Source organism: Ctenocephalides felis, unplaced genomic scaffold (assembly GCF_003426905.1).
Source record: "Ctenocephalides felis isolate EL2017-DRISC unplaced genomic scaffold, ASM342690v1 CF-g0.4_SCAFFOLD_01886, whole genome shotgun sequence".
Taxonomy (NCBI): domain Eukaryota; kingdom Metazoa; phylum Arthropoda; class Insecta; order Siphonaptera; family Pulicidae; genus Ctenocephalides; species Ctenocephalides felis.
Window position 1 is genome coordinate 183,130,391 of NW_020538040.1, and position 15,618 is coordinate 183,146,008.

A 15,618-nucleotide genomic window follows, 5' to 3' on the forward strand; every position below is an offset into this window, starting at 1 on the left:
AGGTGATAAGCTCTTAGACATTGACTCAGGAAGAGGAGCAGACTACGGTTCATTGCCAACTCAACATTTTACAGTAATTTTTAATGCTTTTGTACTAATGACTTTATTTAATGAATTTAATGCTCGTAAGATTCATGGACAGCGTAATGTTTTTGAAGGCATTTTTACAAATCCAATTTTTTACACTATTTGGGTAGGAACCGCTGTTGCACATGTAAGTCAAATAATTGACTAAAACTGATTATTTTGTATAGCTTATGTGATGATATAGAAAAATGATTTTTTTTTTCAAAGGTTGTCATTGTACAATACGGAGATCTGGCATTTTCAACAAAAGGGCTGAATCTCGAGCAATGGCTTTGGTGTCTGTTTTTCGGCTTTGGTACACTATTATGGGGACAAATTGTTACCACAGTGCCTACAAGAAAGATTCCTAAAATTCTTTCGTAAGTGTTACTTGCTTATTTTGATAACACTTACAATGCAAGAATAACATAGTTTTAGTTTCTACATTCATAAGGAATGCAGTATTTTAGTGATGTATATAAGAATATGTGTTATAAGTTAAATAATTTGTATATATGATATCAGTATTATAGATATGCTTTAAGCTTAAAAACGTTTTTATAATTGTCCATTGTCTAAGTGATTATTGTTAATCAGCTGGGGAAGGGGTCATCCTGAGGAATATACTGAAGCTATTAATCTCGGTGAACAGAAGTTTGATGCTGACTTTGATAAGAAACCTCGAGCCGGTCAAATCTTATGGATTCGAGGGCTTACGAGGCTTCAAACACAGGTAAGTCATTTGAAAATTTCTCCTATATTAACTTCTTATCAATAGTACATTTACCATTAACAAGTTAATATAAAGTAATACTCAGTTATTTAAATAATTAATAATTTGTGATATTATATGCATATATTTGCATAATTGTAATTGAAGTTTTTATTTGAAGACTTGTATAAGTATTTTAATGTTGCAAATATCTGCATGTAATGAATTTAGATAAAACTTAGCAAAAACACATTAACATACATTTTTACATATTTTAAGGAATAAACATACATTTGTGTGTATATATATATATACATATATAATGTTTTCAGACATTTATCCAAGAAAAAAAAATAATAAAGAAATATGACTATTAACACTGAAAACATTTGAGATGTTTAACTCATCTCATAAAATAGGAAACACTTTTTATTATTTAAACATAGTTTTGAATCTAATAAACTAGAAAAATAAATCAAAGAAATATAAAAGGACTTGAAAATTGTAAATGTGAGAACATGCTCAATCAACATTTACAATAAAAAAAGAAAAGTTTGAAATCAATTCGTAGTTGTAATTCAAACTTTTTTATATATATATATTTTATTTAAATTACTGATGAATCATGTTCTTCTTACATTTTAAATTTACAGGTTTTTTTATATTGCTTTACTTAATTTTTTTAGTTATTTAGTTTTATAACTATGTTTAATGTAAAAAAAGCGTTTCTTAATTTGTGTTTTGTTTTGAATTATTTGTATGCATTGAAGATCAGTCAAACACAAACTCCAAAAGTTATCAGTTTTACTAAGGTCATTTTTCTTTATTAGAGTTTTTTTATTATTAGATAAATACCTCTGAAAAGCCACACACACACACACATATATATATATATATATATATATATATATATATACATAATATTTATAATCACACTCGCACACAATGTGTAAATGATATAAATCATGTTGAACTCTGTGAGCAGTCACTAAAATTGCAGTGTTAGTTAGTAATCATTTAAAAGTTTTACGATACAGAGTATTTTAAAAATTTTTTGGAACATTTTCATTTGTTAGGTATATTGTATAAAGCTCTGTGTTTACATTTTGGCAATATGAACACATTGAAATCATCACAGTGGTAGCTGTTGGGAGTAATCTGTTATTTTGGCTTGATATTTTTTATTTGATTTAATTGTGTTTTGTTCAATGTTTGTCATAAAAAGGGTTTAATCTATTTTATATGTTTCTATGATTATAAACTTTCTGTGTATCACTTATTGTATTGTTGTCTTTTAGTAATTCATAACAATTATTGTAATTAAAATTAATATTAAACGCAGTAATAATTTGAAGTTCAGAATATCAGCATATCTAAAGCATGAATTTTGAATTGTGTTGATTTTGAAGTAACTTAAAAATATCGTTCGAGTTATAATGATGATATGGTTTGTATTAAAAAACGAAAAGATAAATTTCTGATTAGAGTCTACATTCTACATTTAAGGTCGGTGACGTTTTATTGAATAACTTTTAGCATTTTTGCAGTACTAATCTTCAATCTCTAAAATGTAAACTGGCTTTTACATAAGTTGGGGTTTCTAGAATATGCTTTCTATCTAGAAACATCTATTAGGTTAAATGTTTTTGTAGCATGCTGGTTAAACTTCCTATCAACTGTATGACAATGGTGTTTCCATATATATGAATTAGTTTAAAACTCGTTTGAACTTTCCAGATATTGTAATACCTCTCTTCCTCTTGTATTTATTATGATACTTTCACAGCATTAAATACACTACACCAGATTAGTAAATACTATTCCTAATGTTGTCTCACTAAACAAACATATCTCCACTATAGTGAAGTGCCGGTTGACTACATAGTTGCGGTATGTGCATTGTGCATGGTGTAGTCGTTCAAGTATTATACAATATAGGTTTTCCAATGGATTATTTTATTCTAATCGACCTTTTTTAGTTGGCTGTGTTGTCCTGAGGATGTGAACACTTGTCTACGTAGCTATTATTATCTCATTTCACTTGTAATAACCACAAATAAATCTTGTTGAATCACTCCATGTAATGCTTGATTTCCCGCACATCTGGCGAGCAATGTGGATTTTGATATACGGACATTCTAATGTTTATTTATATACAACGTTCAATTTATCGAATCGCAGGTATCGATTTTTGTTCATGCACAAGTTTAGAGTCTACGAATAATCTATCTTAAATCTTTTAAAAAAATCATTGAGTATTATTAAGGTGACCATAAGCATCAATATTTGTCTCTGATTTGGATTTTTTGGCCCAGGTTGTCTCTTATTTTTGAAAATTTTCTCTAAAATGTTAATTTTGAATAAAACTATACATAATTTTATCCAATGAAAAACGAAAAAAATTATAGTTCAGGCAAATATAAAAGATTTGTGCTTATTGTCCGTAATTCTGGTTTTAGAAAAATGATTCATTCAAAAGAAAACTTAGAAATGCAGTTTAGAAATAGAAAGCGATATATAATATAATACATTAATTTTGATAGATTACAGTTTTATAAATATCAATTAACTTCACAATTAACTTAAACAATTTTTATTTTGTAGCTTTTGTTAGGGCGTTTTTTTCGCACGAATGACACTGCTGTACGAGTAAGTAAGCCGCCCAAGTATTTATTGCACAAAATAATTTATGATTAACCAATCATAATCAATAGTCAAATAGACTAAAAACTACAATAACACATTGAAATTTTCAATAATTTAACTCAGAGTGACAAATATTAAAGCAAATGTGGACACACTGGATAGGTGACACTCATACACACAGGTTGTTATGCGGCTAACTAAATCCTTTATACGAGTTTTTGTCCACGATTTGAAATAATAAAATATGGTCACCTTAGTATTACGAATTTGCATGTTCTCACTCTTCATTAAAAGCATCATGCAGGGCGATCATTTGTATCTTTCCAATTTATTTTCAATAATTAATACCTGCTTCATCCGATTTTGATTTAATTTTTCATTTATAAGTAATAAATAAAAATGGGTTAATTGATGAATAATTTTGTAGAATCAGTTTAGACATTGATGTCCGTATATCAGACAGGTACTTACATAACGATTGATTTCACATCAGCATCTATCTCGTTGTATATTCAGAGCACATTGTGAACTTTATGATTTTGTCTTTAGTTAAATAAAAATTAGTAGGAGTTCTAGTGGGCCGTATTAATTTACTTATGATTTATTTATTAGCCGGCGGAACCAATGAGAGAAACAGAAGTGTAGGGCAGTCACGGGCGTCAACTATTCCTGTCGCAGTACAAACACGTACGTAGGTGTAGAAGAATCTGCTATTCAATAAATGCGTGCATCATGATTGGTTATATTTATATATTATATATATTCGTATGTCTTGTGATTGTTTATTTGTTTAGAGAATACCCTATTTGCCGATTGGTGCATTCCTAATTATTAGAGTTAGAGGATTGCCTGTGGATTATCGGCACGCACATTTAGTATTACCTCTAGTAACTTCATAAGCGGGTGTTATACTTCAGTATTTCTATATTATTTGTTTTTTACTCATACTCTCCTGTTTTACTGTACAAAGGTTCCATTCTGTTAGTGGTTATATGTGTTCTGCTCCTCGTAAATGGATCAAATTAATTTCAGTCGTAACAGGTCATTCTACAGCCTCATGGACAACACAGCCAACTCGATTATTGGATCTATTTATTATTTTTACTATATCTTATACTATCTCATTAAATGCCTTGTCCTTAATTTTGTCTAGGTGCTTTAAGTAACATAATGCTATACTGCATACAGAGACTGACGGCCTGACTAGCAATTCTGTACTGTTGTCGGGAACGAACCGAAATATGTTTTTTTTTTTTAACAGCGAGACGATATTTATCCAGCGCAGTATATATTGTCGCTGATCTACAATGCGTGGCGAAACAATATTGTTTTCTGTACAGATCGCCAATACTTTTTTTTTAACAAGACAGTTATACAATTGATTGCCCCATGCACTCTTCCTTATGCTTGCTCACTGTCATCACTTGCATTTCTGACCATCCTCTCTATCTCCATCCTAGTATGTTTGCGACTGGTGTCTTGGTTTTATTTATATTGTTTTTTTTTATTTGTTCTAACCAAGAATATATAGCCTTGGTGGCCTGTGTTAGTTCTATCTCACTGATTCTTTTAAATCAGTAACTACTAAATCATCTCTCTTTCTAATGCATTGAATTATATATATATATATATAATCATTAAAAAACTGTCAGCTATCGTTTGCATTAACCGTTCTATTTATACTAACTATTTACTTTATGACTAATCTTCAATTAATGTTACCGACTTTATATTAATATAATTTTAGTCGATGTGCCAAAATAATATGATTGACTGTGTGATCTCGATAAAGCAATAATTTCTAAATTTGATTTTAATAAGAAAATTTGGATGACACTCAATATATTTGATAAGTAAACTGTTATTGATATATCCAAATTTTCAACCGCTGCCAAGATAGTTACTAAAACCGAAATTAATATGCAATACAATTCAATGCGTGCTCGTTGCGTTTTTGTGTTAACACTAGATTTTGAGAAGGAAAAAAAATAGAGCACTGACACAGGACGTTTGTTTTATCAGGTGTTTGATTTTTATTTATTTATTTACATTTGAAATTTGATTTGTTAACAAATGCTTTTAACGCAATTAAGTGCGCGGCTATGAGTCGTTTGTTTTGTTTTATTTATTTAATGATTTAATTTTTATTATTTGTGTTGTGTGCGTATGTGTGTGTGCATGTATCCCGTTGCCTCACGGGCGTGCCCGCATCTCCTATGTTTTGCAGCTACGCGTTGTCAGGGCATTCAAATCGACGTTGGAGGACTTGGAAGAGCGCCGTTCAGTTCACAGTATGCATAGTTTGAGAAGCTCTCGTAGTCAAGGGGGTGGTGGTATGTGGTTGCCCCGACAGACTGCCGACATCGCGTACATTGACGAGGATCCGAATCCGAATCCAAATTGGAGGCATTCGCCGCAGTCGCCCAACACTCTGGCCGTCCCCAAGAACGAGGAGGAAGCGAGGCGCCTGCAACAATTGTCCAAACCATCCTCTCCGTCGTCCCCTCCGAAACCCGTGCACGAGACCCGGATCTAGTGTCGGCCAGTCGGTGACTTAACATGATTACGATTATGATTATGATTATGATTAGTAATCAATAAATCGGTCACACCGAGATGGCCGGCAGCCGACAATAATCCGCTAACTTATATCTCAGTACTTAACTATCGACCTTCTCTCCTCTCGCTACTCACCTCGAAACCTCAATTATAATATAAATAGAAAAATAGCATGATTAAGTTACCGTACGCATCTACACATACCCATACTATTTACAAACGATAAATAATTAATATATATATATATATATATTTTTCTTTTTTCACTATTTATTTATAATAAGATTATTAACGCGCATAAAGTGTGTATGTGTATATGTAAACAATTTTTGAAGTTTGTTCAAATCTAATATAATATATTTTCTTTAACAATGAATGTATGATAAACCAAATACAAATCATTTCTATATGCATAAGTACTAACGTTAGTACAATTGCGTATACAAGATCTTATAATCTGGTCCGGGTGCCAAAAGCATTCGTATAATAAAAAATAATAATAATAATATGTTAACGTTGTATTTGGCAAATTTTGACTCAGAGTAGTAAACTTTTTATTCAATTTAAACAAGGAAATTATTTAGTTCTAAGTTGAAACTATTATATGTATGAGGTTAATCTTATGTTGAATTATTAATTTATATGTAAAATAATAATTTTTATATTTATGTATGCATTTGTATAATAAATTGTTGATTTTTATTTTTCTCATATTTTTATCAGTTTGGATTGTATTAGTAATAACAGGACTAATATTGTGTAGTAAAAGTATATTTTTTATTTATAATTTTGCTATATTAATTTTGTAATGTATTTAATTAATATTGATTAAACGTTAATAAAGAAATTTATTTTTAATTAATATTTTATACAGTTAATAACACATTGATTTTAGTTGAAACTATTTTTTTTTAATATTTTGTTTTATGTATGTGTAAGCATATTAATCAAATGTTTTTGTTTTTGGATTGTGCCATGCGTGTTGCACGTGTGTAGGGTGTATCAGACCTCTATAAATATTTCATAAGTTGTTAAAATTGTATATAAAAATCATTTTGGCGGTTTACTACTCTGATTAGTATGCTTGAGTGTACATACTGTGTATTGTTGTAAAAACATGAGTAATCTGCGTGCATGGTTTTAAATTAAACAAAATTTAATATCAATGTACGTACGGATTGATTTGATTGATTTCGTACGTGCACGAATTATTTCTAAGGTGCACAGATGTACGAATTTGAATTTGAATTTGAATGCATGCACCTGCGATTTTGTTAATTGAGTGTTTTTGTGTGTATAACACTTTAAAATAGAGTTGCTGATATTGCTCTGATGAGCAATGATCGCTGATATTTTCCACTTACATTGTAATCTATTTTTGTAAATTATGATCGATTAATGCAGAATAATAAAATATGCATGTATATGTGTAAATACTATTTGAATTTTAAGATATATAAAATTTCGACATTTTACTACCACTGCCAAATCATTGTAGCAACCGTAATACATCACTTTTTCGACTGCTCATTTTTACACAAAATACTTTCTAAGAAAACTGTGAATTATCATATACACACATGATTTCTATATCTACTACATTTATTCAGTGCTTGCAAAGATATGCGCGTTAACAAATGTTCTAAACTGATTTGTAGGTGATCCCAGATGATTCTACAAAGGTTACACTATCTATCGTCAGTCTTATTATTTTCATCTTGTTTTCAGAAAGGTGGAAATATGTTTTCGGAGAGCGTTGCCCATAAAATTTTCGAATTTGCCAGCACTTTTCTTAAATGCCCACATTTCTTTGTACAATTCTAATTTGACACTGTTTTGAATTCCAGCACTGTAGTAATGTGTGCATGTCCTACTGAGTGTTTATACAATTGCATCAAATCAATCTATCATTCTTTTCGTGTTTGTTCACAAACATATCGTACTGTGAGGGAAGTATATTGCATTTTTCTATATTTATAATCTCTTTAAGGGCATGCACACAACAATAATATTTCTCTACTTACAGACGTGCGTTTAGACTTTGCATAACAGTAACACTCGATAAATTCATTATAGTTAAATTATCGCAGAGTTATTTATATTTATAAATATAATGATTTGTAAGATGTCTGTTACGCAAAGTCGCATCTTTACTATGCCTAAATATTTGTAGTTACTATGCACTAGTATACGTTATACTGTATCCCCATGAACCACCAGCTCGAGACGGCCAATGTAGGAATACAATTAAATACAGTTGAATCCATGTAAAGTTTTTTATTTTTTTTATTCTGTAATGACACGTTTAAATTGGATTGTTTTTTGTAAATTGAACTCGTATAAAAGATATTCCCAGTAAACCACAAAATGTAGTAAAACTGTTGTAACGTTGCGCGTAGCTATTACGTAACCGAGAAGACATTTATACGAAATTAATACGATAATACATAATGCTAATGCCTTTGTTACTTAACAACATGAATTGTTATATTTTTATATATACTTTTACTACGTCATATATAACATTTCAGCTTTTTTACTTTTTTTGTATAAGAATGTGTATTATGCCATTTAAATTTAATTTGCATTCAAAAAGATACAAAGTGTGATACGACATATATTGAGTGTATCGTGTCACATTTGTCGCCATTTTGTATGGTAAATCTATGAAACTTAGTAACGTAGCTGCGACGTAGCGAACCAAAACCAAATATCTACGTTGTTGGCGATTAAAATTAACTACGTTGTATTTGAGTAACTATTGTGGTTTACTGGTTGATATTCTTATTGTATTTAGCCGATTGGTACATACCTTAAATGCACTGGAATAAAAATTTCTTGTAGAACATAAGTGCAATTTAATATTTGGTAAAAACATGAGTATTTTAGTAATGATATATTTTAAATAAATAATTATTAGTGATGTCCCAGTTCGAATCAAATGATTAAGGTTTTAACAACTGTATTAGTTTGCGAATAATCGAGATTTTTTGGTTCGAATAGATTCAACTATTCGGCACATCACTAATCATTATTACCGACTATCAAAATTTTTGGTCAAGATTTTAATAATTTTTTTTATAAAATTGCGTTACGTTCTATATGAAACTTAGGCTGTATGACTTTGTAAATATTAACTCCGAGCATAAATGTAATAAAAGTATTTGCATTGAATATGCTTAGATAAATGGAGTTTCCTTTACCAATTGAGAATACTTACTTACTGCTGTCCCCCTTAGAAATGATTTTTATTTTTTAAAAGTAATTTGGTAGTTCTCGGGCTGCGACCTGTACAGTCAGATTGCTCATAATTTGGTATCGTTTACTCTTGAAGGTGATAGGTGGTGAGTTGCAAGAGCGTTTGATTCCGGTCCCGTACAGCAAGAGCTCCACTGACCAAGCTGTAAGCCGCTTTTCTTCTAAAAAACTTTTCTGTGCACGGCCTGTAGTGTTTCTATCTATTTTTTGTTTTTATTACCGTGCCCTTTGATTTCTACGTAGAGTGAATGTGTAAATTAGAATAATTCTATTTGATCGACCAAGTAAAATTTACATGAGTCGATCAAATGAGTGTATAATATTGCACGTGCTTTGTAGACCTGCCGTATCATATTCTGCCATCGTTACTGCTAATTACCCATGATGGATATAATAATTTTATTTATTTTTTATTTTTTTATGATGTATGATATTTGTACCTTGTAACATATCCATGAGATGAGGTTTTTTACTGAATTGTATAATATTTGCAAATACTTGCAAATATTGTTGATTAAAATATTTATTACCATTGTGCAGTATTTGCAAACATCTGCAAATGATGTTAAATAAATTGTTTGTGTTAATATTTATTTTTAACATTTTATTATTATAATATAACTATTATTTATTCATAAATTTTGTTTTGTTGTTTTTTGTTATAACAGCATATTAGTAATTGTTTTAGAGTTCAGTGTTACAGTTTATTAATTTATTAACCTGTAATTTTATTTTATATGTAAAGAAATCTCAGGGCAGTTACATCATGTATAAATCAAAGAATCTTCATTGCCAGACATTTTGACATATAAATTTGTCATTATCAGCGTCAAATTGCTGAAAATTGATATAATAAGGCTAATATAGAGTAAATATAAATTTTTGCTTATATTTACTATATATTGACTTGAAAATGGGCTTACCGTGGTACATATAGCGCACAGCCTATTTTTTAAATTTCAAATATTTTTTATAATGAAACCACTTTTCATAGGCCTATAATATTTTAACGGGTTTGTTTTCACTATCGACTCTATCACTATGCAAAGTTTCATCAAAATCGTAGACGAGTATAATATAAAATAATCAATCAGGTTCTCCTTGTTAGTATCTTTGTTTTATTCAAATTATAGTTCCACTGGAGATGACTTAAAATTATATGTCGTAACGCCGCAATAAAGTTTTTTTTTAAATTTTATTTGATGTAACTATCTTGATGTTTTTTTACATAGATTTATATATATATATATATATATATATATATATATATATATAATTCGCAAAATAGTAAATGATGCATTTATACGTTTTAATCCGTTATGATTGTTTTGTATAACATTTTATCCGTAAATATGTTTTATAAAAATTGTAAAAAATGTACTTTTCGAGTGCACTATTTTCTTTGCCGGTTGTAAGAAGATTCTAGTCGAAGATATTTTCAATTATTTTTTTTTCAAGATGCAATTTAGATTAGTTTCACGCGTAGACTATCTGGAGAGTAAGCACGTATCCGCTATTGTTAAAATTCCACAGAAATGCATATGTAGTACTTTGTAATTATAGAATATGATTCACAGCGAAATTCTCGAACAAATTCGGTCATCAACTGTAACAGGTAATGAGTAAATTGTAGTGATAGGTTGACTGATTTTGACTATAAGAAGTCAGAAGTCCGAAGTGCACTCTGAGAATTCATTCGGACGGAGTCAGATACCGATGATTGTCGTAACAGAGAAGAATTTTCGTTATGACTGCGATGGTCACTTAAATTGGAATGAGGTAAAGTGCATCTTGAAACACAGTAGCTTACACCAGTCTTACAATTCGCATATTTGATAAATTATCGGTAAAAAGTAGAAAAACAGTGATTTATTTATTTTAAAAAGCATATTTGCGAAGCATGATTGTTGCCATGTATTAAATGAATTAGAATTGAACCAACACCTGTTTCAAGATAATGGTTGACAATATTGTTGTTTTACCTGTGAAATTTTGATTGAAACGTTTTTTGTACGGTTGTCCATTGCAGATTCGGGTAGTGAATGCTTTCCGGCAAGGACTCGATTCCCGATATGGAGAGCACAGCAATACCTCCCTAGCCGAGGCTCTGCGAAAACAGTCATCACTTAGTAAGCGACTCTCGCAAACTTCTTCCATTGAATACGCCGATAATATTCCGGACGAATTGACTATCCCTGAAATAGACGTGGAACGGTTATCATCACACAGTCATACGGAAACGGCAGTTTAGTTTCCTTTGTCCTATTTCAAATATATACATACATACGGAGGTAAAGAGATGCAGATGTTTATATTATATGAGTATATACGTATCTGCATATCTTGCAGCATTCTTATGTATGTAGAATCCCTTCAAAAACCAAATAACGCCGCGCGGCTGCTTGTCAAGACATCACATTCACTGTTTGTTCGTTGTTATTTAGTGGTTTAAATTAAATCGTTTATTATACAAAAAAAAGAAGTTTTGCCTATTTACATAATTTTATAAAAGCAAAACGTGGAACAATGATGAACTGAACACAAGTAGCAATAATCAAGAGGGTCTATACTATATAAACCCATAGTGTTTAACTAGGTGCCTACGGGGCGCACGGGCGCACACTCGCAGCTATTCAGTGGAGAATATGTTATACTATATATATTATATTATATTATAATGATATGAATTGGTCTCATATCGGGCGTTCGGTCGCATGTTGACCTGACCCATGCAAATGCTTGTCGTCGGTCGTCGTACATACGACCGAACTGGAACACACACACACCACGACCAGTATGGGACCAGTCTACTGAATTGGACGCAACTTAGGAGGCCTGACGTTCTCTCACGGCAGAGAACGTCTGGTCACGCTTCGTTACTATCGGCGAGTTACAGTTGATCTAGAGTAACGATATATAGAATACTGTTGTCTGCCAAATGTTGTTGAGGGGAGGCAATAAGATGTATATGTTGATACTTAATGTTACATAGTTATAATCTAGAGTTTGTTTGGGTAATTCAAGTTACTGCTTCCCCTCGCCCTCATTTTAAAAATCTATTTAAGATAGTTAACTATTGTAGTGACATATTACTTTAGTTGCCATCGGCCCAAGAGCCGTTGAGGTTCTTCTGCCTTTACAATTTAGTTTTGTTTTATACTTTATCTATGTGTACTTGACATAAAATGAAAAATATTATATAAATTGATAACTTGAACATAGTATAGATACGATTTCGCTGTAAGACGACATCATGCGCCTCAGTTCGAAATGATGAATGAAATTGATTGATGATTATTTCGAATTAGCGCATTATGTGTTTCGTGGTGATTGAATAATTGTACTTAACTTTAGTATTAATTTATTTTCTAAGTAGAGATTTAGCTTTCATCATTTATGAACGCATACAGATGTGTACACTCAAAATTCGATCACCACGACAATTGGCAATTTCTCTTTCGGAGAATAGCACCTGTAATCACACGATACACCTGACATACGCAGTTGACGAAGTATTTGAACCTATGTATATGTATATATACAATTAATAGAATACATAGAAAGTACATTATTAAAGACATAGATGCGTATTCTAAATCAACCAAATTCAATGTATGTACTTCCAAGTACTTGTTACAGAATTGTATGCGTGAATTGATCTGACTGTTTTCTGTATTTGACTAGGTATCTGGGCATATATGAACCTTTTAAAATAAAAAAATTAAAAAATTTACTGCAGTACAATGAGTGACAGGTAGTGGTGGGGAAATAAATTATATAGTCATCACTTAAATAATAGTTCAAGTAAATACAGTAGTTGGCAATGGAATGGAATTAGGAAAAATAAAGTAGATGTAAACATTCGTTATACAATACATGTTTTTTTATGAATAATATAGATGGAAATTATTTGATATATAAAATAGCGACTATGTTTCCACTAAGGTAATTCCATTGTTTTTTTGCCATGTTCTATGTTGAGAATGTTATCTCTTTGACATGAATTGAATCAATATATAACATTTACGCTTAGCAAAATTTTATTGTATATAGCGCTATATAAGAACCAAAATCATTACCTTTAGCGAACTAATTTATCGAATAAATTTATCTAACCCGTTCCTTTAAATCAACTCATTGTAGTTGCAATAACTATTAGGAAATACAATTCTCAGCGAGTATTAGTGATACGTTGATTTTGTTGTATTCTATCATCCGTTTTTCCTGGTACATATATACTGAAATACCTATTTATAAATAATAAATAAATATTACGTTGATTTGATGTTGATGCATTGAGCCGTACTCAGAAATAAATGATTTTCATGTAATATGTAAAAGCAAATTGCAAGCACACACATAATTAATGATCAAAACTGATAAAAACCGAATAAACAAATAAACATGGAATACGCATACGATCATACGCGACATTTATACATATCTAGATACAAGTATACCTGGTGACATATTGCTCTATATATGTACTAGATCCTATATAGATTCATAACTCAATAAACAAAACATCTACTAGTACTTGCAGACAAAACACACGATTAACGTATACATATACATTATAGATTAAGTATTTATTTTTTTATTTATGTGTACTAATGAGTACTGTGTGCAATATTTGTAATGTTGCATAGAAGCCCCGTCGGCCGTGGCCGAGCCTCCCGAAGCCGCGGCCCCCCGGGCAACCTTTCCAAGCGATGGGCTCTGCTAGAAGATGCGCCCTTTGGGGGGCAGCGGCCAATTCTGGACGGCCGACCGAACGGCCGAGGGGCGTCGGTGCCCAGAAGCAATATAATGTTACATTAGTTTATGAAATGTGGGTGTTTATTAGCGCCGCGCAATGTCTTCTATCAGTTTTTATGGTGAAAGTTTGAAAAAAAAGGCAACGCCTTGTCCGACAGTTCTGTTTATGAAAACGTTGAGCTTTAAATTATACTGAAGGGATAAAACACCAGAAATTTTGTACACTAATGGAAATTCATTGTTTTCTGTATGTACCCATATATATACATGTATATATATATATATATATATATATATATATATATATTATGTACAATATATGACACCGAAAAGCACTTTTAGTGTTGATAAATCATTTTCATCGAAATGCATCTTTTTGTTGAATAATTTTGTGAATCGCCAAATTTAGCTAACAATAAGACATTAATTTGTAATGTGAGTATATGGCCCGAAAACAACATTGTTAATTAGCCTTGTTCTAAACTTTAAATACTTGTTATTTATAAATATTATCATCCCGACATTGTCTTTATTTCATGTTAAATTGCATTTTAAGAGTGTTAATACCTAATTTCAGTAAAACTATTTAAATAAACTATAAAATTCGTTAACGTTTATTTCGTTTATTTTCATTTGAAAACATATATAAACCCACTTCTAGTATTTTTTTCAGGTTTAATATGTTGCTGATGAAATATGTACAAATATAATATTTTATATTGCTAATCACAAATGATGTATATCACTTGAATTTTGGAACAAGTTCGGAAGTCTTTACAATTACCATTACTGTTATGTACTTTCTTATGATAATATGCACAGGAACAGGACATACTAAATAAGTAAGTATACATATAAATATCAAGAGCCTACTTGAAAAAATGCAAATGGATATTTAAATATCCATAGAATTTTATTTTATTATTTAGTAAGTAATTTTTATTTTATATACAATAAGGCTATGCTAATAATAAGAAAATTACTTTTTATTAAAATTCTGTTTTACAATAAAAATGTTGGCTCGTTTTTATTATTTGATAATTCTTGATATTAATTTTTGATATTCTTCTTTAATCTATGATTTCTTTTATGTTTATTGAAAATCTTTTATTTAAAAAAATATGTGGTTTTTATGAAAGCGAAACCAGTTTTCTATGAAAATCCAGATTTTTTTTTATAAAAAAATGAGCAGTTTTTTTAAAAAATGTCTTTTTTGAAAACTCTGACTCTTATTATGAAAAATTAGGTTCACTATGAAAATTCAGGTTCTTCCCGGAAGAGAAGTTTAAGTTTCTATTTCAAAATTTGATATCCATGCTATGTTTCACGATGTTTCAAATTATTCTGAATCATTTGACCCAAAATTTAGAAAAAATGTATTTGGGTGAGTCAAATCTTGAGCTTTTTCGGCTGCACCAATTTCAAAAATTTGAAATCAGTTCGTTGAAACTCGACCAAGACTTTCATTGATTAGTTTTACGAGACGATCGGCCAAGCCGTTTTTTAGAATCAGCAGAAAAGTTCAAAATTTTTTGTTGAAAAAAATCCCCAACTGACTCTGAAAGTTAAAAAAAACTTTCGAAAGATATTAGTTAGGAATCGTGCCGATTAGTTTTTGT

At 30.5% G+C, this 15,618-nt stretch overlaps 1 protein-coding gene across 7 annotated transcripts in view; it reads left to right on the forward strand.

Moving 5' to 3' along the window:
- LOC113378179 (plasma membrane calcium-transporting ATPase 1) overlaps window positions 1–12,182 on the forward strand; it is a 128,620-nt gene extending 116,438 nt beyond the window's left edge. For 3 of the 7 annotated variants that reach the window (XM_026618705.1, XM_026618704.1, XM_026618706.1), the window contains exons 15-18: window positions 3–214; window positions 295–446; window positions 664–799; window positions 5,652–6,208. In XM_026618705.1, coding sequence (XP_026474490.1) covers window positions 3–214; window positions 295–446; window positions 664–799; window positions 5,652–5,960 — 809 coding nt within the window. In that variant the 3' untranslated portion in view covers window positions 5,961–6,208. Of the gene's footprint in view, window positions 1–2; window positions 215–294; window positions 447–663; window positions 800–4,036; window positions 4,112–5,651; window positions 6,211–9,317; window positions 9,387–11,270 lie in introns of those variants that run through there. The other 4 variants (XM_026618709.1, XM_026618707.1, XM_026618710.1 and 1 more) reach the window with 4 other exon arrangements.
- Window positions 12,183–15,618: the final 3,436 nt, after the last annotated feature.